General features: G+C 43.6%; 1 protein-coding gene and 1 long non-coding RNA gene across 3 annotated transcripts in view; one reads left to right on the top strand and one right to left on the bottom strand.

Moving 5' to 3' along the window:
- Window positions 1-574: 574 nt before the first annotated feature.
- Window positions 575-14,464, bottom strand: CAVIN2 (caveolae associated protein 2). Its single transcript, XM_006117896.4, has 2 exons — window positions 13,826-14,464; window positions 575-3,154 (listed from the first exon to the last, which is right to left on the bottom strand). Exons 1-2 carry the CDS (start codon window positions 14,273-14,275, stop codon window positions 2,363-2,365), a joined length of 1,242 nt encoding a protein of 413 aa, XP_006117958.2. The 5' UTR covers window positions 14,276-14,464; the 3' UTR covers window positions 575-2,362.
- LOC102444045 (uncharacterized) overlaps window positions 12,615-22,191 on the top strand; it is a 37,311-nt gene continuing 27,734 nt past the window's right edge. Inside the window, exon 1 of one of the 2 annotated variants that reach the window (XR_003088289.2) lies at window positions 12,615-13,330. This is a non-coding gene — a long non-coding RNA (uncharacterized LOC102444045). The remainder of the gene's footprint in view (window positions 13,331-22,191) is intronic. The other variant, XR_012905378.1, reaches the window with a different exon arrangement.

Consider the following 22,191-nt stretch of genomic DNA (forward strand, 5'->3'; position numbering starts at 1 on the left):
CTAATGCTCTATTGGGCTGATTTTTCAAAGGTGCACCTGCAGTTCTTATTCTATGGGTTTTTATATCTCTTTGAACGCTGAACATGTAATTAATTCTGGAGTCTGTAAAACATGACAAAACATGTCTGGCTGCCATTTTTTAGTAGTACTGTTTGAATTAAAGCTAGTACGGAGAAACAAAACAAACAGTGTTAGGTTCCCTGGCTAGCATTTCATGGTTTCAAGAAGTTGACAATTGTTCCATAAAGGTTAAACATGTATGCTTTGACCTGTCAGTAAAATTAAGTCTACTAAGGCTATGTGGCACTCTAGAAGACACAAATTTAGCTGTGTGACTAAACAAAATGTACAGTACGATACAATCATGCTTGTAGAAGTATTTAAAATATTTCAAGTCTAGTACAATGTAATAAAAATGCAGATGGAATGGAACTATCATTTACAAAGCTGTCTGAAGATATTCAGATGTTTTAGCAAGCTAGCAAAGTAATATCTGAAAAGTTAAATTGGAAAAATGGTGTATGGGTTTCTAAATAAGAACAGGGAACACAAATTAAATGTAATTGGGACAAACTCAAAGAGTAAATGTTTAGTCTTTAATTTTGTTTAACCAACCCCTAAAATTGTTTTGTGCAGACAATACATGGTTGTATTAGTTTTTTTTTATTCATCACATCTGAAGTTAGTTACAAGTATTGAATAATTGAGTAACAGTGTAGCTAATACAAAATAATGCAGCTGCATGGATTATGTCATCCTTCGTTTTACAGATCGTAGTTCTTGTATGATATTATATAACAAACATCCTACATTTTAATCCTGCCTGCTTAAAATCAGCTAGAATTATAGACTAATTCCCAGTGTCATTTTACTGGTTCAAGGAACTGTCCCTCCAGAGGGTCATCTCTGATAAGCACTCTGTAATGTGTATTTTTTCTTAGAAAACTTAAATGATTTGTAATTTTAAATACAATTTGAAGAAAGCAACATGTTAGTGCAATGTTATGTAACAAGAATGATCAGTATTCAAAAAAACAAAATAGAAAAACAAAATGTATAAAAAAAGACAAGGATGTAAGGCAACTTCAGGGTTTTTCCTTTTCCCCGTTTATAAAGTAGCTGGAATGAAGAATCAAAGGGAGTGAAATTTCAAAAAACACAAACCCCCCCAGGAATATTTTGTGTGTCTGAAAGTTGTATCAGTGGAAAATCCAACCACACAGCTTGTAGAAATTGGCTTAGTTGACAAACCACAGTACACTTATCTTTCAACATCCTGACCAAAAACACAAAACTCTACCTTTTGCAAATCCTGTCCTTACATCCCTGTAGCTATGTAACTATTCTGTAGGTATAGCACTACATATATGAAAATAAAGATAAGTTATGCTATTTTCAAAATATTCTTAGATACAATCTTGTGCAGGTGCAAAGATGAAAAATATACTGCTCTAAGGAATAAGTAGTAATTTAATGGTTATTTGAGTGTATATTCTTTATGCTGGTAGCATTTTTTCCCCCTTTCTTTCACATTCTCTCCTTCTAATCTTTCATCATATCATCTCCATTTCTATCATATCATCCCTTGTTTCTATATCTGCAACTGCTTTTGCCAACATGCCAAGCATTACCTAAGATATTGCTGTGAGTACTGTAGTTAGTTACGCATTCATCTTGTCACTCATCTATTTCTATAAACTGCTGTAAATTACAAAATCATGTCTCCCTTTGCCATAGAAACACAGTTATTTCTATTAAGTGACTAACAAAAGACTTTGGGTGTACTCCTGGCCCCCTATCTCAATGGCAAGATACTGACTTCAGTGGGGTAGGATTTCACCCTTTGCATATTCTGTTCTTCTAGTCTTATTGTAAAATGGGTCCACACCCAAAATAAAATTATACACGTATATACAATTACTGAATGTTAGCATTTCTATGACATGGCAAGGCAAGCTAAGTTAGAGTGTTTAGTGACATAAGTATATATAAAAAAAAACAACAAAATACTGCAAAAAAGGGAAAAATACTTTGATGACTATCCAAGCAATTCCCTGATCTAACTTAAAAACCAAATTGACCAGCCTGCTTCCACTGGTCTGTTTCGTTTCCTTATATCTCCAATTGCAGCTGACTGTAGCAACTCTATTAACATTACCAGTTGTTTCACCTTGCATAGGGGCGGAACACTATGTAGTTTGCCTGCATAGTAGACCTGGTTTGCTCTGCATTTCAACGCTATGCAATACTTTAGCACTGCATGGGAAACAATAAGCTTAATCATTGTCACCCGATACATTTTATGTGTAACAGGAATATACACTGCTTCTTTGCTTAACTAAGCCGAAAGGAAAGCTTGGATTTATGATGCAGTTTGATCTATGTGGAGAACAGCTGCTTGGGTTGATTCTTCATCAGACTGTTCTGTTTCCCCATTGGTTGGTTTGTTTCTTTCATCATACAGTCTCTGGGTAGCAACTTCTAGTGCTGTCCCATATTCTTCATCATCTTCAACAATTGAGAGCTCGATGTTGCTGTGTATCATCGCGTCCCCTTCTCTGCTCTCTTTCTCTAGGGAATCAGCTATTGCTTTACTTTCCTCAATTAAAGAAGTTGGAGTTGTGATCTCCGAGAGCCCCTCAGTAAAGGAGGTCTCCTCGTCATTCATGGCCTGCTCACTGCTTGTGGTTTCTGGTGGTTTATCCTCATTTTCAGCCGGGGTCTCTCCTTCATGGACTTTTTTCACGTTGAAGGTGAGGGGAGACACTTTGAAAGAAGAGCTTTTTTGAGAAGATTTCTGGTGATGTGGGGTGAGTGATTTCTTAATTTTCTCCCGTCGTTCCTGAGACACAATTTTTGTGCTGATCTTGTTCATCTTTTTCTCAATATTTTGGCGAGAAAATGCTTTCTTGAGGCTGTCCACTTTCTTGAGGCTTGATCTTTTTATCTTCTCAGCTCTTGACTCTCCCATCTTTTCCTCGACACTGTCATCCAGACCATCTTCATCATGGGGCATTTCATCATCTGATGACAGCTCCACCGTATGCAATGTTTCTTCCAGAGTTTTATTCTCATCCACAGACTCTTCCTTCCCTTCTGTAATGCTGGGAACGGGTTCTTTCACAAACACGTTGGCAGGAATCTCATTTTCCTCCTGAAAGAGTTGACAGTATTTGAATTTCATAGTTCACAGGACACAAATGTGATAAACAAAGCACTGTCCTGAACAATGTTACATTGTTCTTTATAAAAAAAAAAAAAAAAAACCAACACAATGAAATGAAGGAAGCTGAGCATTTTTTATTGTTCTGGTATATTTAACCAGCAAGAAGCTACTCAAAGTCTTCTCAACCTTTCTGTTGTACAACATAAGACTAATGAGCTGCCAATTCTGAGATTTCAGTTTGAGGGCTCAGTTTTTTATTATATATATGAGAATAGAAATCCTACTTACTGTCATTTCAATTAGATATGACTAATAAAGGGTTTAACTACAAAGCTGTACATCTAACACTGGAGAAAAAAGCTAGGGGTGTGGGTAAGGAGTGAGACTGGGCACACTGGATTCAATTCTTGGTTCTGTCAGACTCACCACATGACCTCAGGTACGTTGCAGAACCTCTTTGTACCTCAGACTCCCAATCTTAAAATGAGGATATGCTACTGACCTACGACATAGGGACAGCAAGTCTTACTTCATTAAAATATTACATATTTGAACGCCTTAGGTAGAAAGTGCAATATGCAGGCAAAGTTTTGAGAGAGAAATATACATGGTTGCTAAAAATTGGCAAAAGTAGGTGTGTAAAGAATAGACCAAATCCTCAGCTGGTGTAAATTGTTGAAATCTCACTGGTTTCAATAAGTTTTACTGCAGCTGATGATACGGCCCATTTTTTTTTAGTTCTGTTTAACTGGGATTGCAGTAGCTTGAACACTGCTGCAATAGTTTGGAGGAGCCAGATTTTGCCCAGCTTGATAAGATCTCTGGCATTTTGCAATCATCCTGCTCAGGTTCCCACCTCCTCTGTATGGTGCAGAGCTCTGGGAAGAGAGACAGAAGCAGCAGAAGGAGGGAGAGGCTGAGCTGTTGCAACCATGAAGAGTTCAAAGGGGAGAGCTCTAGTAACAAACACTATGTTAAGGTGGCAGATTTTTGCAGGACTGTGTCCTAAGAAAGAAAAGCAAGCAAACCCAGAACTGTTCCTATCATTGTAATATCTACATGTTCTGCATTCATATCACGTTCTCATTTTTAACTTGGCAAAACTTAGGAGATAACCCAATCATCTTGTTCAGAGCTACAGACTGTAGGGAAAAATTCAAAATGTTTATTAAAATATAGAAATGACCATGTACCAGATGTAATCATCTCAGGTCTGTCCTTAGTGGGCAACAAACTATATTTAAGAGGAAAAAATGCCACACACAATTCAAAACCTCTGTTCATTAGCACAGGATGCGATCTCTAGAGAAAATGGTCTCTTGGTTTCTGGTGAGGCTGCCTAGGAATGACTGCATGAATACAGTGCAAACACCAAACTACACTTTGTATGTGGCATGGTATTTTAAAAATTAAAAAAAAAAAAATTCTTTGCTTCTTGCCCAGTATATAGACTTCCTAGAAACAAATTTTGCATACACATACAAACACATGCTTGTCTAAAATTCTGTTAATATCTTCAAAGTTACAAAAGAAAAAGGATGGAAAATACTTTTGCAAGGTATCTGTACATGTTTTACTATTCTGTTGTTTCTATTGACATTGAACTAACAATAATAAACTTGGACAAACAACACCCCCAAAATGCTCTGTACTTTCTGTACAGTGGAATCCTAATAAAACAATCACTCCTGTCACACATGCTTACATATAAAGATGCTGTTCTAGCACTGAGCACTGTAAATATGTGGGCACAGGCTGTACTCTTATGATTTTAACTTGATTTACTGTGACCAGAAAGCAACTACAGTAAACTTCCGATAATCCGGCACCTTTAGGACCCAGGGGGTGCTGGATTATCAGATATGCCGGACTATCAGAAGGGGGGGGCTATGAGGGGTCTGGAGTGGGGTGGGAGGGGATGCTACCCCAGACCTCTCATAGCCCCCCCTTACGATAGTCCCGCTCTGCACCAGGCGTCCCTGATTCAGCCGCTGCTGGTCAGTTTCAGCAGCAGCTGAATCGGGGATGCCTGCAATAGAACAGCTGGGGTGCTGCTGGGTTGGTCCCGCAGCACCGAGGGGCGGCGCTACAGCACTAACCCAGCAGCACTCCAGCTGCTCTTGGGGACGCCTGGGACAGAGCAGCTGGAGTGCTGCCGGGTTGCTCTGCCCCAGGCTTCCTGGAATCAGCCGCTGATCTGTTTCAGCAGCGGCTGAATCGGGGACTCCTGGGGCAGAGCAGCTGGGGTCCTGCCGGGTTGGTCCCACAGTGCCGTCCGAGGGGTAGCGCTACGAGACCAACCCAACAGCACCCCAGCTGCTCTGCTCCCGGCTTCCCCGATTCAGCTGCTGGTCAGTTTCAGCAGCAGCTGAATGGGGGAAGCCTGTCCGGCTGCCCCAGCACCATCAGGAGTCCCGGAGCATTGGATGCCGGACTAATGGAGTTTTACTGTATTTTTCAAAGGAGTTTTAATTATTCAAAGAGCTCTGACTGCAATTCAAATGTTCATAATGTTCTCCAATTTTATTACTGAAACATGAACTATATGAGTGGATACAACTGCTGATTTGATCCCGAACAGCTATCTGGAGAATCTAGTATGAGATCAAATATAAAAGTTTACTGGCCTAATAGTCCAGATTCTTTCCAAATTTGGACAATTAGTAGCTGTGTACAATTCTGTACAGTAATATTCAGGCATAAGAATATGAATAGAACAGACTACAAGGTTTCAAAGGATCGCTTGTAAATTACATCGATTAGGATTTATTCAAGATTTCCTTTAAAAACTGAACTATATAAAAGTCCCAAGTCCTGCCCTCCTTATTCAGACAGAATTCATTTTGACTTTAATGGGAGTTCTGTCTGGGTAAGGATGAGTGGAATCTTAATATTGCAAAGTTTCACATGAAATTGATCATATTCCGAGTTTGAACCAGAGATGAACCAACACTGTTCAAGTTCAATTCAGTAACATTTCTAAACTGTTTGTTAAATCAAAGTACTGCAAATTCTAAAAACATTGCTATAAAATTGTATTTTAATATTAAAATCATTTGGAGGTCTAGAACCCCTTTCAGTAGAGAGAAAAATCCATAACCTCTTAATGCTCCATCATAACCAACCAATTGTTCATTTAAACTGAAGTAACAAAGGTGGGTTGTGCTTGTGGTTAAAGCACAGGAGTAAGAAATCAGGAAGTCTGGCTTGTATTCTCACCCCAGTCACAGATTTTCTGTGCAAATCAACCGTTCTGCCTCCATTTTTTTCACCTGTAAAATGAAGATACTTTCCTCTCTGTGTGAGCGTGGAGATTTGGCTCATTCATATTTGTAAAGCATAACTGAATCCTTAGATAGCGGATACAATAAAATGCAAATTATAATGGAATACAAATCTCTAGAATGAAATCTGCTTTGCTGCTAAATACTATTGTAAAATCATTACTATGAGCATGTTAATAAATGGGGCATCAATAACTTTGCAGTCTACCTGAAGTCCTCCTGAACTCTTATGCTACATTCAGTTGTGTTAGGTAGGTTATTGGATTGTAGTTCAGAGGGGATGAGAACAAAACCCTTACAATTTCAGCATATAAGCACTATATATTAGTTTTTCCAAATAAAATTTAAGCATCTTATTTTTTAGATTGGAGGAAAAACAGGAGACACGTGAACAAATTCTGAGATGGGATCAAATTAATATTTTTCTTCCATCAACTATCTTCTGAAGGCTAAAATAAGGCTTGCATTTTTCCAGAAGAGTAATTACTATACACAGCTAATAAGTGACCTTTCTGTATTCTGTTCTAATATCCTCAGCTGGGGTACAATCTTGCAAGTGCTCCATGGATGTGGAACTTCCACTGATATCAACAGGAATTTGACCTGAGTAGTCTCTGCAAGATCGAGTCCTTGATTAGCATAGAGGTTTTCCGCAATAAGTTTTGGGGCTCTTGTTTATGGGGATATATATTTCTCCTTTGTAATAAAAGGTATAGAAAGACCTCTCATAACAATGGACTATAAAAACTGAACCACCGGAGTATTTAGAACAGTGATTTTTTTAAAATCACCTACCAGTTATAATCACCACTGCAAGCACTGTGTTGGGGAAGATATGTTAAATAGAGATTAGACTATGTGATAAGAGGACATGTCACATGCAGAAGAGAACTATCAGGCTCCCCTCCCTTTTTACTTTCCAGAGAGTGGTTGGACGCTGACTCATCTAATATTCCAAAGGAATGTTTTACCAAATGCAGAGTAGATTGGTCACAAATAAGTTTGCTACTGCCTTAATTCCTTCCACTTTTTCTCAGGCCGCACCTGCTCTTTGAGTTTGTAGACGGATGTGTGCAGAGGACAAAGCAGGAGGTTGCGGAGGCAAGTTTTCTAATAAGTTAATAGTTTTCAGCATATCACCTGTGGCTTGCTTATTGTCCCTTTCATTCTTTGCTTTTTTACTGTTGAACATAAAGGTGCTTTTTCAGAAGGCTATTTGTTATGCTGATTGATTCAACAAACTGCAAACACGACGTTAATTTCCTGTGGCTTTCTTCTGCTCACTTTATTTCAGGATAAAATATTCACTAACTGCAGTGACTGAAAGGGGTTTGAATATGAATTTTACTGATGCTTGGCTATAACTTAGCATACTTTTCTGTGCCATCCAACTGTAAATGAGATATTTTATTGAACCACCAGCCTGCATTCCTCTGTATTTTGGATTTTACTATGACACCTTTCACTGTATCTTAGTGCATGTATGACAGCATGAAATTTGTTCTGAAACCACTCAGTCCAAAATCATGCTGGTCATGCGGTTACAACAAAACAGACAGGAACAATGCCAAAGCTTAACAAGGATTTAAAAACAGTCACTCCAGTGTTTTAGACTGTTGCACCATTTATGGTATTTGTAATAATTTTTAAAGCCTTACATGTTTAGATGTAACGTTAAAAATATGACATCAATGGAAAAGGTATACAAACTAGAAACAATAGAGTCTAGTTACAAAATATGCCAATTGATAATTTTCTAAATGTGATTTCATATTGAGTGTATACACTGAAGGAAATCGGATGTTAACAAGTCACAGCCTGTCCTCAGAAAATACAAACCCTGTGATCAATTGTGACTTCCTTACACACCCAATGCTTCTGTTAAAATAACAGGCAGCAAATCCAAATGTTGAATTGAGTCCCAAATCTGTGTTTGTGTTAAACTTGGTTTTAAGTGGTGGAAAACAAAACGTAAACAAAATTATTTTGCTGGGGGGAGAGGGACAGCCTACAGGCCTAATGGGTCTTTTCCTTAGTGAACATCTATTAAAAAAGAGACCCTGCCGCTTGTGTGGAGAGCTACAGACAGGTAACACAGTTGTTTGCAGGCTTATGCAGAAGCATCATGGCCAAGATTGGGATCTGTGCCAGGGTGTGGTCAGTTTGTTCCCTTGAGCTGAATACAAACTGGCAAAGAGAACAGCACAGCCTCTGGGGTGGAAAATCCCAGCCCCTCCCACCTTAACTCCTAAGAGAGAATTCCAACCACCCCAAATAGCTATTTCACATCAGCCTCTCAAATCCTCCTCAGTCCACCAGACTAGGGATGTTAGCGAGTAGTTGATCACCTGGTAGTTGCCTGGACTATCGACTACTTGCTCCCCGCCCCTTTGCAGCCTCTATCAGAGGCAGCCGGGGGTGGCTGCTGCAAAGCAGCCCTTGTCTGTGGTTGCTACCTCTCAGCCCATTTGCAGTGGCCCAGGCTGGCTGCACGCAGGGGCTGCAGCCAGAGTAGCTCCTGGCCACTGCCAGTCCTGGCCACCATGAACAGGGGCTGGTGCCAGAGCAGCCTTTGTTCGTGTTTGACAGGGACGGGGCGGCCAGCCCTGTCTGCTGCCAACAGAGGCTGCTCCAGTCCAGGGGCTGCTGGACTCAGTGTGAACCAGGACCGGCTCATGAACTCCCAGCTCATGCTGGTCTGGGAGGCTGTGCCTCTGCATTTTAAATGTAGTAAGAGCCCGATAGCTCTTACTACATTTAAAATGCACAGCCGCAGCGCCAGTGGCTCTCGGAGCCAGCCCTAGCTGGGACTGCTAAGTCCTGGCTCAAGCCAGCTCCTGGAGCTACCCCCGCTGCAGTTCTGCAGAACAGTCCTTATTGATACAATTTGTATCAACTACACAATTAATCGGCTACTCGACCAGCCAGATAACTGCAATTTAACATCCTTACACCAGACAACCATGTTTCTCAGTTTCACAGCTGGTTTGTGTTATTCAGGAAGTATAGCAATATTTTTGTAGCTGTGTTGGTCTCAGGACACAAAAGAGCCAAGGGCTGTGTCTACACTGGGCCACTTATTCCGGAAAATCAGCCGCTTTTCCGGAATAAGCTGCGAGCTGTCTACACTGGCACTTGAATTTCCGGAAAAGCAACGATGCTCTATGGTACAAAATCAGCCACTATTCCAGAAAAACTATTCTGCTCCCGCTCGGGCATAAGTCCTTATTCCGGAACACTGTTCCGGAAAAGGGCCAGTGTAGACAGCCCAGTAGTCTTTTTCGGAAAAGCGCGTCTACATTGGCCACAGACGCTTTTCTGGAAAAAGGGCTTTTCCGGAAAAGCAGACTGCCAATATAGACGCTCCTTTTCCGGAAAAACTGAAAACGGAATAGTATTCCATTTTAAGCATTTCCGGAAATTCATGCCAGTGTAGACACAGCCAATGTGTGTGTGTGTGGGGGGGGGGGGGGGGGGGGGGGGGGAGGGGAGAGAGGGAAATGGGGGAATTTTTATTGCACCAACTTCTGTTGGGGAAGGGTCAAGCTTTCCAGAGCTCTTCTTCTGATCTGGGAAACATAGCCAGTGCATGTGAGGTTCACATGGTGTAAAAGACCACTTAAAATAAAGTGGGCAATTAAAGGTGAGCAGGCAGTTGTGTGTGTTACAAGGTACTGTAATAAAGCATAAGACCATGGCTTCTGTTAAGTCCATGGTTTTTAGTACTTATCACAATTTTAGTGTCAATGAATTTCAGTCCTCAAACTCATGTTGTGCTGGTTTCCTTGGATGAGATGGCTTGAGAGGTCAGATGTAGAATGAACTCCTGTGCTTATCAATCTAGCCCTCAATTGCCCTCTTCAATTGAAGTGGTCTCCTTCAGGTCCTATGAGAGTCCCACTTTGTGTTTAGCTTATTCACACTAGTTACTTCCCCAGATCTGAAGAAGTGTTGGTGAAGCTCAAAAGCTTATGCCTTCCACCAGCACAAGGTCTAATATAAAGTATTACCTCACCTCCCTGGTCTCTCTCTTCACTTGGCAATACATTCTGGGTACGTCTACACTAGCCCCCTAGTTCGAACTAGGGAGGCTAATGAGGGCGACCGAAATTGCAAATGAAGCGCGGGATTTAAATATTAGCATGTTCCTGGCCAGTCGCCATTTCGGAAACTGACTAACCCAGAATAACTGCTCACGTCTACACGTGGCAGAGAAGCACGATTATGAGATAAACCCCTTAGTTCGAATTAACAGTTAAACCTCATGGAATTAACAGTTAAACCTACCCTATCAGCTAGGCCACGCCGCAATCTGCCCCATTGCCTTCCTCTCAGGACGTGCTTTATCCTGCCTGACCATGGGGCGGGGCAGGGGACTCAAGACTCAAACCCACCACCCTGCCCTCCCCAGGCAAATGAGGTTTAACTGTTAATTAGAACTAAGGGGTTTATCTCAGAATCGTGCTTCTCTGCCGCATGTAGATGCTGGCAGTTATTCAGGGCTAGTCAGTTTCAAAAAATGGCGACTGGCCAGGAACATGCTAATGAAGTGCAGGATATTTAAATCCCGCACTTCATTTGCAATTTCGGTCGCCCTCATTAGCCTCCTTAGTTTGAGCTAGGGGGCTAGTGTAGACGTACCCTTACTGAAATTAAATGTGATTTTTATTCTTGGCTAAATAAAAGGAGAATTGGGGATATGGCCTTTATTTACACCCGCTTTTCACACTAGTGTCAAACAGGGATTGGCTCATGAAGTTAGAGGAGAACTGGGTCCACTGTATACTTGGACTAGATTAGGATAGAACCTCCTTAGCCCCTTCTGTACAAAGGTGTGTCCAAAGTGACACATGGAATTATAGAAGCCTCCATTGTTTGGTTTGCCTTTGTGACCAATAATGCATTTTGGAACCTGGTATTAAAGAAGGGCCCAGATAAATACCTCCTCTTAAGCTACTGCCTTGTCCTCTTGCAACTCCCCCATGCCTGACCTCTAAGATGGTGCCTACAAAGCACCACCAGTTGTGCAGAGCAAGGTAAGTACTGAACCGAGACTCTCGCTCTCTCCCACCCTTGTCTATTTCTGTCATGTCTTTTCATAATCCTAGAATGCATGCTGTCTGTAGAAAGAGCGGTTTAAAAAACCCCCAACCAATTGCATAGCCTCTAGTATAAAAAGGCCCTGATTCTGATGGCAGTCTCTGAATCCTACTTTAATATAAATAATAAAACATCTGAATCAAATGAACAAACATTAGAGCCAACCCCACCACAGTTTATAGCTTTAAATCTAAATTCCGTAGCGCAATCTCATCTTTTGGTATCTGATACCTGAGAGGACTATTTTAAATTTCAATAAAATATCTTAAGGGTTTTTTTCAGAAAGTCAGATTCTGCATCTCAATACATCTGGTACATAGACAGCTTTTTAATTGCTTTTGAAGTAGAAACAACAATGGACTACAAAAGCCCTATATGTGCCACGATCTCTTCCTCATCTGTCCTTAAAATACTGCTTTGCAGCTTTAATAGAATAAGCAGCAGCAAGTTAGGAATTTGCACAACCTTAGGAAAGACCCCAAGGGAATGGATTAATCAAGACCGCCAAATCTTTAAATCCCGATACATAAAATGTTAAATTATAGAGTCCACTTTTTACCAGGATAAAATGTAAAATTACATCTTTTACTAGCTGAAGTCTAAAGGGATTTTCCGGCAACAAAATTTCAGTACAACAAATAGTTTAGTAGCACTTTAAAGACTAACAAAACATGTAGATGGTATCATGAGCTTTCCTGGGCACAGCCCACTTCTTCAGATGACCATCTACATGTTTTGTTAGTTTAGTAGCACTTTAAAAACTATTTGTTGTTTTTTAAGTTTTTCCTGTTACAGTCTAACTCGGCTACCCCTCTCAAAATTTCAGTGACACTTTTTAGAAGTAAAAGGCCACATCCCGTACTTGGTTAAAATTCATGATGTGTTCAATCTACATCATTGCTTAAAAAGGAGAACATATGCAAACTGTTCATTCATATTATAAGACTGATAAACACAAAGCTAAGTTTTACAACTCTGTTTTTAATAGATCACTGATCGCTGGGGCAGACCTAAAAATCAAAGTTAGCATTTTGTTGAGGGCAAAAGTGTTCTACTTCTTCAAAATGGACAGGTTACTTTTTCCCAGCAGTGATCTCAAAGAGTTAAACACTGCTCTAAAAGTTTCACAAGTTCCCTGTACACTGCAATGAAAGCATAGCAACCATAATGGATTCCTTTCCTTTCAACATCCTGTGGGGAAGGGAATATGAAGAGGTTGGTGAAACAGAGTTTTCTGTGCGTGATTTATTAAGTGTTGCATGCTTTTGTTACAAACTGTACATGTTAAAACACACAGACTTATTAGCCATGAATGTGTGCACACTCACTGTGTTGGTGCTTGTTATTTTGATATGAAATGCATAATGTAGTGGTATTGCAGAACGGTAATGAATCTGTGACTTGTGCGAGTGTGGCATTAAGATGCAAAATGTATCTATAAAGAGCACTGAACTTTCATGGGTTAGCAAATCAGAGTGTTCTTGCTAGTTAAGCACCAACATTAGTGACAGAGACTATATACTTCTCGGAAGAAATGCATGTGTTGTATCAGGGAAATAAGAACTGTTCAGCACAGCACTTTCTCTGGAAAATATTTGGATCCATGTAAACAGGACATGTGTTCTACACAGATAATGAATCTGAGCACTCCCTGAATGTGGCCCCAGAAAGATAGAAATGAACCAGCGTCGTTCCAGGAGAAAGCCAACTGTCTTCTGTGGGCCATCACTAGCAGCATTGATCGGGCAAAGGCACGTGACGCCAAGGGGAATCATGCAAGGTGCACAAATTTAATTCAATAGGGTGTGCTCCCTCTTACTTCAGAGCTGCAGGGCGTGGTATTTGGAAAATGCAAGGCTATGGGGAAGCTCATGCAATGCACAAGGGTGAAGAACTGGTCTGTTCGCTAACTGCCCTTCTGGAATGTCCATGCCTGGCATACAAGTGACAACTTTTGTGCAGCTCTGTGCCATTTCTCCCCAGGGAGCGAAGGGAACTAAGTTCCTCTGCATATTGGCCCTGAGCAGTGCAAAGAGGCCCCACCTTGGAGAGCCCTGGCAGGGAGCGACTGTGGGAGAAAAAGAGGCGAGGGGGTGTTGCAGGGGGCCAAGCAGTGGCTAGAGGGGGGCCTCCAACCACCTGTGCCTTGCCATGGGTCTGCCCTCAAGGCCAGAGAGGGAGGAAGGAAGAGCTTGGCCCCGTTGAGCAGAGTGGCGAAGGGGAGGGGGATAAAGGGCCCTGGAAGTTAAGGGGCCCAGGCTGCTGCAGGACTGACCTGGAAGATGAGCACTTTGAAGTGGTTACGGCGCAGCAGCTGCGCGTGGTTGCTCTCCAGCCGCTTGACCTGCGCGCACTGGCGCTCCATGCGCTCGCGCACCTCGCGGGTGTGCGCGCTGACCTTGCGCGACTTCTCCAGCAGCTTGCTGACCGTGTTGCTGGTGGAGGTGTGGTGCTTGCACAGCTTGCTCAGGTCGCTCTGGATGCCCTTCACCGAGCCCTCCAGCTCGATCTGCCGCTGCTCCATCTTGTGCTGCTTCTCCTGCACCGCGTCCAGCATGTTCACCAGCTTGTCCAGCAGGGTGAGCACGGTGATGGCGTTCACCTGCGAGCTGTCCCGCAGCGCCTCGCCCGGCTGCGGGCTGGGGCTGGGGCTGGGGCTGTGCTCCTCGGAGCTGGGCAGAGCCTGGGCGCCGCTGCGCTCGGCCTGCACCCCGTCCTCCCCCATGGCGGGGAGCTCCCCCCGGCCTCCTCTGCTGCGCTCCTGCCCGGGTCCCTCCTGGCCACGCTCTGCCCCACGCGCCTCCGCCTCCGCCTCTCTTAAAGGCTCCCGCTCCCCACCCAGTGGGAGGCGAAAGGCGGCCCACTCCGGCCTCGCTCCGCTTCGTGCCACGCGCGCTCCCTAGTCCCCTCCCCAGCGAGGAGACGAGTCCCGGAGCCGGGCGGGGGGGAGGCGCCTTTGCCTGCAGCGGGAGCAGCAGGGACCGGCCCTCCAGATCCCCTCCTGCCGCCGCCGCAGTGGAATGCCATAGCTCAGGCATGACTTCATCCAGGGCGCAGAAAAACAGCCCGCCCGTGGCCCCACTTCTGCAGCCAGCCGTGGGCTGCAGCCTGTCCGCTTTACGCGGCACAGCCTGTGTTTTTCCATCCGCCCTCTCCCCTGGATCCCGAGTGATTGGAATGGGAAGGGTTTGCCTTTGCTCTGGGCCGACTGGTGGGTTTCAGCTTGAACTGAAAGAGGGAGGGAAACAAAGTTTAAGGCGCAGTTAGTTGGAGTTTGTGTGTGTGCGCGTGTGTGTTTAAAAGAGCTTTAACGAACGCTACCCAGGCAGAGGAAGGAAAAATAAGTAAATAAAATCAAACCAACCACACCCAGGGCCTGAAGCTACAGGCGATGAAAGGAGCCACTGTGTGCTTGAAGAATCTGGCCCTTTAACATTACAATTGTTACTGAGTCCTCTGCGGAACAGCTGGTATCAATGAAGCTCTTCTGGGTGGAAAAACTGCTGGTAAATGTGGCCAGCACAAAAATCCCACGTAAGTGCAAGGAGAATAAGAACATAAGAACGGCTGTACTGGGTCAGACCAAAGGTCCATCTAGCTCAGTATCCTGTCTGCCGACAGTGGCCAACACCAGGTGCCCCAGAGAGGATGGACTGAAGACAATGATCAAGCGATTTGTCTCCTGCCATCCCTCTCCAGCCTCTGACAAACAGAGGCCAAGGACACCATTTTATCCCCTGGCTAATAGCCTTTTATGGACCTAACCTCCATGAAATTATCTAGCTTCTCTTTAAACTCTGTTATAGTCCTAGTCTTCACAGCCTCCTCTGGCAAGGTGCTTTTCACGCATATGACCCACAACGAAGAGCTTCATTTATATCTGTTGTAATTCAGAGAACTTAATAGTCTCACTTCTATACTTTTGTAGACATTCTTAAAAAAAAATTGTGGGTCAGACTTTTAAAGATGCTGCATGTGCATTTTTGTGTCCACACTTGCAAATCAAAGTGGTTAGAGTTAACCATGTAGCTTGTTTGTGCTCACAGGCAAATAGTTAAATAGTTTCGTGTCCAGGGTTAATTGGAAGGGCAAAATGTGAGACCATCTTAAAGGCTTTAAAATACATATAGGAACTTGAGCCGGCAGCCGAATACATGCGGTTAGATCCCTGGGCTGCCCTACAGCCCCACAGAAATCCAAAGAACTCGGCATAAGCTTAGGGGTCCACATATATAGACCAGTAGCTGGGCTGGAGCCTTAGATGCATACAGTACTTAGTTTTAAGCAGGTGAACTCAGTAGGGTTACTCTTGCATGGACGTGTTTTCAGGATTGGGTCTTTGAGCTTTATGTGAATTTAATGTTTATAAAAAGGTGCTGGCTTGACAGCCTTGGAGGTCATCTGTTTATCCCCTGCATCCGTGATGTCCACCATGCTGGCCACGTGTGGCTATCTGGCCTGTTGAGTGTGGCTAGTTCGCTTTAGTGGCTACTGCTTCAGAACTGGTTAGACACCATGGCCCTGCAGAGTCTGGACAGCCAATAATGCAAGCATATACACACTGCATTCAAATGTATCTCTAGCTTGACCTGGACAGAATGCCTCAGAAGTGTCTCAATTGTCGTGTGCATTTGAAACTGACACGGTGCCCTGTCATTAAATTTAACAGAATTCATTTTTCTATAGTCCTTTAGAGGTCTTTGGAAATGTGTACTGACCTTATGTATACGTTTTCCAACTATGAAAGTCAACAAATTTGTAATCTTCACAATAATTTTTAATATTGCTTGAATGGCATGATGTAGACACCGGGTAGACATATTATAGGCATTTGTTGATTTCATTTGGGGTATACTATAATTTTGATTATAGTGGATAGGGATCATTTTGGTTTTAACCTGGTATTCACATAAGATTTTGCAATAACTTAGTAAAATACCTTTTCAAGAACCACTGCACTCACTAATGAAAGAAGCATTTTTACACTGCTTAAAAGGACTTAAACAGATATAATATGTTATGGAAAAAATGTCTTACTATTTTGTCCCTCATTATAAATGTTTATACTAGTGTCAACAGACAAGAAGATATTAAATAAAAACTATTTTAAGTTAACTAATGGCTAAATTGTGTTTATCTGAAGTTGTGTGAGGCTCTCTAGATTAAAGGCTAAGGGTTGGATTTTAAAAGGTGTCTGAAGGCACCCAACTTCTGTTGAGAGTAAATGAGAATTAGGTGCTTACCTACTTGAAAACCTTTCTCTAAATTCTCATTTTATTTACAAGACATTTTCTAATTTAATGAGGGTACACTTCTGTATATTATAAAGGCTGGATGTTTGATACTGTATTGCATTCTGTTTTGTTATGTCCGTTCTCTGGATGAGTATCCAGTTCTGGGCAGGGTTCTCATATTTTTGTTTCTGGCAAATATTGGACCCTGTCCTACTTCTACTGAGATCTGTGGCAAAACCATGAGCAAGATTTTAGGGCTCGATCTTAGAATCATAGAACTGGAAGAGACCTCAGAAGGTCATCAAGTCCAGCCCCCTGCTCTAGGCAGGACCAATTCCAACTAAATCAACCCGGCCAGGGCTTGGTCAAGCCGAGACTTAAACACCTCTAGGGATGGAGACTCCACTATTTCCTTAGGTAACCCATTCCAGTGCTTCACCACCCTCCTAGTGAAATAGTTTTTCCTAATATCCAACCTGGACCTCTCCCACCACAACTTGAGACCATTGCTCCTTGTTCTGCCATCTGTCACTACTGAGAACAGCCTCTCTCCATCCTCTTTGGAACCTCCCTTCAGGAAGTTGAAGGCTGATATCAAATCCCCCCTCACTCTTCGCTTCTGCAGACTAAACAGACCCAAGTCCCTCAGCCTCTCCTCATAAGTCATATGCTCCAGCCCCCTAATCATTTTGGTTGCCCTCCGCTGGGCCCTCTCCAATGCGTCCACATCCTTTTTGTAGTGGGGGGCCCAGAACTGGACACAATACTCCAGATGCGGCCTCACCAAAGCCGAATAAAGGGGAATGATGACATCTCTGGATCTGCTGGCAATGCTCCTCTTAATGCAACCTAATATGCCATTAGCCTTCTTGGCTACAAGGACACACTGTTGACTCATATCTAGCTTGTCATCCACTGTAACCCCCAGGTCCTTTTCTGCAGAACTACTACTTAACCGGTTGGTCCCCAGCTTGTAACTATGCTTGGGATTCTTCCGTCCCAAGTGCAGGACTTTACACTTGTCCTTGTTGAACCTCATCAGATTTCTTGTGGCCCAATCCTCCAATTTGTCTAAGTCATTCTGTACCCTATCTCTGCCCTTAAGCGTATCTACCTCTCCCCCCAGCTTAGTGTCATCCGCAAACTTGCTGAGGGTGCAATCCATCCCCTCATCCAGATCATTAATAAAGATATTGAACAAAACCGGTCCTAGAACCGAACCTTGGGGCACTCCGCTAGAAACCGACCTCCATTCTGACATCGAGCCATTGATCACTACCCGCTGGGCCCGGTCTTCTAGCCATCTTTCTATCCATCTTACCGTCCATTTATCCAATCCACAATCCCTTAACTTGTTGGCAAGAATATTGTGGGAGACCGTATCAAAAGCCTTGCTAAAGTCAAGGTATATAACATCCACTGACTTCCCCATGTCCACCGAGCCAGTTACCTCATCATAGAAGCTAATCAGATTGGTCAGGCACGACTTGCCCTTTGTGAATCCATGCTGACTATTCCTAATCACTTTCCTCTCATCCAAGTGCCTCAATATGGATTCCTTAAGGATCCCTTCCATGATTTTTCCAGGAACCGAGGTAAGACTGACCGGCCTATAGTTCCCTGGATCATCCTTCTTCCCTTTTTTGAAGATGGGCACTACATTCGCCTTTTTCCAGTCATCCAGGATTTCTCCCGATCTCCACGACTTTTCAAAGATAATAGCCAAAGGCTCCACAATGACATTTGCCAACTCCCTCAGTACCCTCGGATGCACTAAGTCCGGACCCATGGATTTATGTACGTTCAGCTTTTCTAAATAGTTCCTAACCTGTTCTTTACCCACCACGGGCTGTCCATCTTCATCCCATCTTGCGTCACTTGGCACAGAAGTCCAGGAGCCGACCTTGTCTGTGAATACAGAGGCAAAGAAAGCATTGAGTACTTCAGCTTTCCCCACATCATCTGTCACTAGGTTACCTCCTTCATCCATTAGGGGCTGCACACCCTCTCTGATCACCTTCTTCTTGTTAACATGCCTGTAGAAACCTTTCTTGTTATCCTTCACATCCTTAGCCAGTCGCAATTCCATTTGCGCTTTTGCCTTCCTGATAAACCCCCGGCATTCTCGAGCTATACATTTAAACTCCTCCCTGGTCATTGGTCCAAGTTTCCACTCTTTGTAAGCTTCCTTTTTGTGCTTAAGTTCACCAAGGATTTCCCCTGTAAGCCAGTCCGGTCTCCTACCATGTTTGCCTCTCTTGCTATGTGTCGGGATGGTTTCTTTCGTGCCTTCAATAAGGCTTCTTTAAAATACTGCCAGCTGTTCTGGACTCCTTTTCCTTTCATATTAACATCCCAGGGGATTCTGCCCATCAGATCTCGAAGGGAGTCAAAATCTGCTTTTTTGAAGTCCAAGGTGTGTATTTTACTACTCTCTTTTCTTCCTTTGGTCAGGATCCTGAAATCTACCATCTCATGATCACTGCTTCCCAAGTTGTCACCCACCTCCACTTCCCCTATTAGTTCCTCCCTGTTTGTGAGCAGAAGGTCAAGCTGCGCACGGCCCCTGGTCGGATCCTTCAGCACCTGTGTCAAGAAGTTATCCCCAACATTCTCCAAAAACTTCCTGGATTGCCTGTGTACTGCCGTATTGGTTTCCCAGCAGATGTCAGGGTGATTAAAGTCCCCCACGAGAACCAGGGCCTGCGATCTGCAAGCTTCGCTCAATTGTCCGAAGAAAGCCTCATTTACCTCATCCACCTGATTCGCTGGCCTGTAGCAGACACCAACCACAACATCAATGCTGTTGTTTGCTCCTTTAAACTTAACCCATAGACTCTCAACAGGTTTTTCTTCCTCTTTATACTGGAGTTCAGAGCAATCGTAGTGCTCTCTTACGTATAGTGCAACTCCTCCTCCTTTTCTCCCCTGCCTGTTGTTCCTGAACAGTCTATACCCTTCCATGACAGCGCTCCAGTCATGCGAGTCATCCCACCAAGTCTCTGTTATCCCAATTAAATCATATTTCTTGGTCTGGGCCAGGGCCTCCAGTTCTTCCTGTTTGTTGCCCAGGCTTCTCGCATTAGTGTACAAACACTTCAGGTAACCAGTTGATCGTCCTATCTTCTCCATTCGAAACATGGGTCCTCCTTTCTTGCCCCTTCCTCTCTGCATTTCTTCCCGGTATCGGACTTTTCCACTCCCCTCAGGGTTTTGGTCACCGTCCCCCGACGAACCTAGTTTAAAGCCCTCCTCACTAGGTTTGCAAGCCTGCCTGTGAAGATGCTCCTTCCTCTCTTCGTTAGGTGGATCCCATCTCTTCCTAACAATCCTTGCGCCCAGAACAGAGTCCCATGGTCGAAGAAACCAAAGCCCTCTCTGCGACACCATCTGCGCAACCACGCATTTACGTCCTCAATTCGACGATCCCTGCCCAGTCCTTTCCCTTCAACAGGGAGGATGGAGAATACCACTTGCGCTCCAAATTCTTGGATCCTTCTTCCTAGTGCTACATAATCCGCAGTAACACGCTCAAGATCATTCTTGGCTGTATCATTAGTTCCCATGTGGAGAAGCAGGAAGGGGTAGCGATCCGAAGGTTTGATCAGCTTGGTAAGCCTCTCAGTGACATCCTGAATGCGAGCTCCCGGCTCATCTTGTGAGGTGCTGAATGCTTTCTAAAAGCATCCCGTGCTGTGTACTCTAAACACATGTTAAAGTTAACAGGACCATCAGCATTGTACAGGACCTGCCCTGTAGCCAGCATTTAACCATATTTGTTGCCATGTGATATTTATGGTGCATTCCTCTGAAACTCCTGGCCATTTTATTAGAGGACATGAAAGACTATAAAAATAGTGTTTGGAAAAAGAAAAAAAGGGCCTAAATCTCTTTTACTTTATGGCTGTGTCTACACTGGCATGAATTTCCGGAAATGCTTAAAACAGAATACTATTCCGTTTTCAGTTTTTCTGGAAAAGGAGCGTCTACATTGGCAGGCTGCTTTTCCGGGAAAGCCCTTTTTCCGGAAAAGCGTCTGTGGCCAATGTAGACGCGCTTTTCCGGAAAAGAGCCCCGATCGCCATTTTCGCGATCGGGGCTTTTTTCCGGAAAAGACTACTGGGCTGTCTACACTGGCCCTTTTCCGGAACAGTGTTCTGGAATAAGGACTTATGCCCAAGCAGGAGCAGAATAGTTTTTCCGGAATAGCGGCTGATTTTGTACAGTAGAGCATCGTTGCTTTTCCGGAAATTCAAGGGCCAGTGTAGACAGCTCGCAGCTTATTCCGGAAAAGCGGCTGATTTTCTGGAATAAGTGGCCCAGTGTAGACACAGCCTATGGGCTTACATTGCACTGGCAATGTAAAAGGACCTTGAAACCAATGTAAATATCTTCCCTTTTCCTATATTACCTCTGACTGTTGAAATCACAGATTCAAAGAGGCCAGCAGCACTAGATGGTCTGGTGTACCTGAACCAACATGGATTGTCCTTTTTTTTTTCTGGTCACGATTGAAGTGGTTGGTGTGGTAATAGTGTGCTTCTTGATGGAGCGGTCACATTCTAACCTGGTGTTTGGATGTAGCATGTCTCCATCTAGAAAACTAGAGCGTGGCTTGTTGGGGAGGGAGGGCGGAGGGAGAGAGAATGTTATGTCACAGAATCTTGGCCTCCTCTTTCAGGTTTTGCATAAACAATTCTATTAACTTTTGTTGTGTAACCCAAAGGGAACTGAAACAAACAAACCAACCTTTGATACAATGATGATTATTTCTGTGCAATGTGAGCAACTTTTATTGAAATATTTATGGGCTATGTGAAGATTATTTTCCATGTTGTGTCTTAAAAGAATGTTCAAACTGCATATGGATAGGAGTACTTGGGACTTGAAAAATGTACGAGACATTCATTAGCAAGAGGAATAACGTGCTGGGTTAGGGCACACGTGAAGGTGGAGTCTCTACCAGTGGGGTTTAGGGACAATGCACTCTTGAGAAGTCCAGCTCTTCTATCTTAATTTCAGAGCGTGGGCTGGAATTTGTATCCTATGTGGGACCTGCCATTTTTGTACCAGCCTCAGACTTGCAGGTGTTCCTTTTACTGTGCCTTCTCCTGACTGAGTGGGAAGATAGTCTCTGCTATTTCACGCCTTCTCCAAAAGCCACCCAGCTGCAAGATGTTAGGGGCTGGATTTCCATTACTCGATATCTCCTCGGAAGCCTCTTGACTACTGCCAAGGGGATCAGATTTCTACTATTCTGCTCCTCCTTGTGGGCCTCTTTGTTGCTGTGAAAGGCAATATCGACTGCTCCACCCTTTCCCTGGCAGCTGGTGGTGAGAGAGAAGTTGCTGCTGTGCAACTCGTTATTTCTCCTCGTTTCTTTTTGGATCATGCATCCCCCATCCAG

Source organism: Pelodiscus sinensis, chromosome 7 (assembly GCF_049634645.1).
Source record: "Pelodiscus sinensis isolate JC-2024 chromosome 7, ASM4963464v1, whole genome shotgun sequence".
NCBI classification, from domain to species: domain Eukaryota; kingdom Metazoa; phylum Chordata; order Testudines; family Trionychidae; genus Pelodiscus; species Pelodiscus sinensis.

What these genes read in the sequence shown, in the direction of transcription:
- CAVIN2 (XM_006117896.4), bottom strand. Translation starts at nt 14,275, where the DNA reads ATGGGGGAGGACGGGGTGCAGGCCGAGCGCAGCGGCGCCCAGGCTCTG. An exon ending in TCAAAGTGCTCATCTTCCAG is followed by an intron (nt 3,155 to 13,825) that starts GTCAGTCCTGCA and finishes CAACTCTTTCAG; the next exon opens with GAGGAAAATGAGATTCCTGC.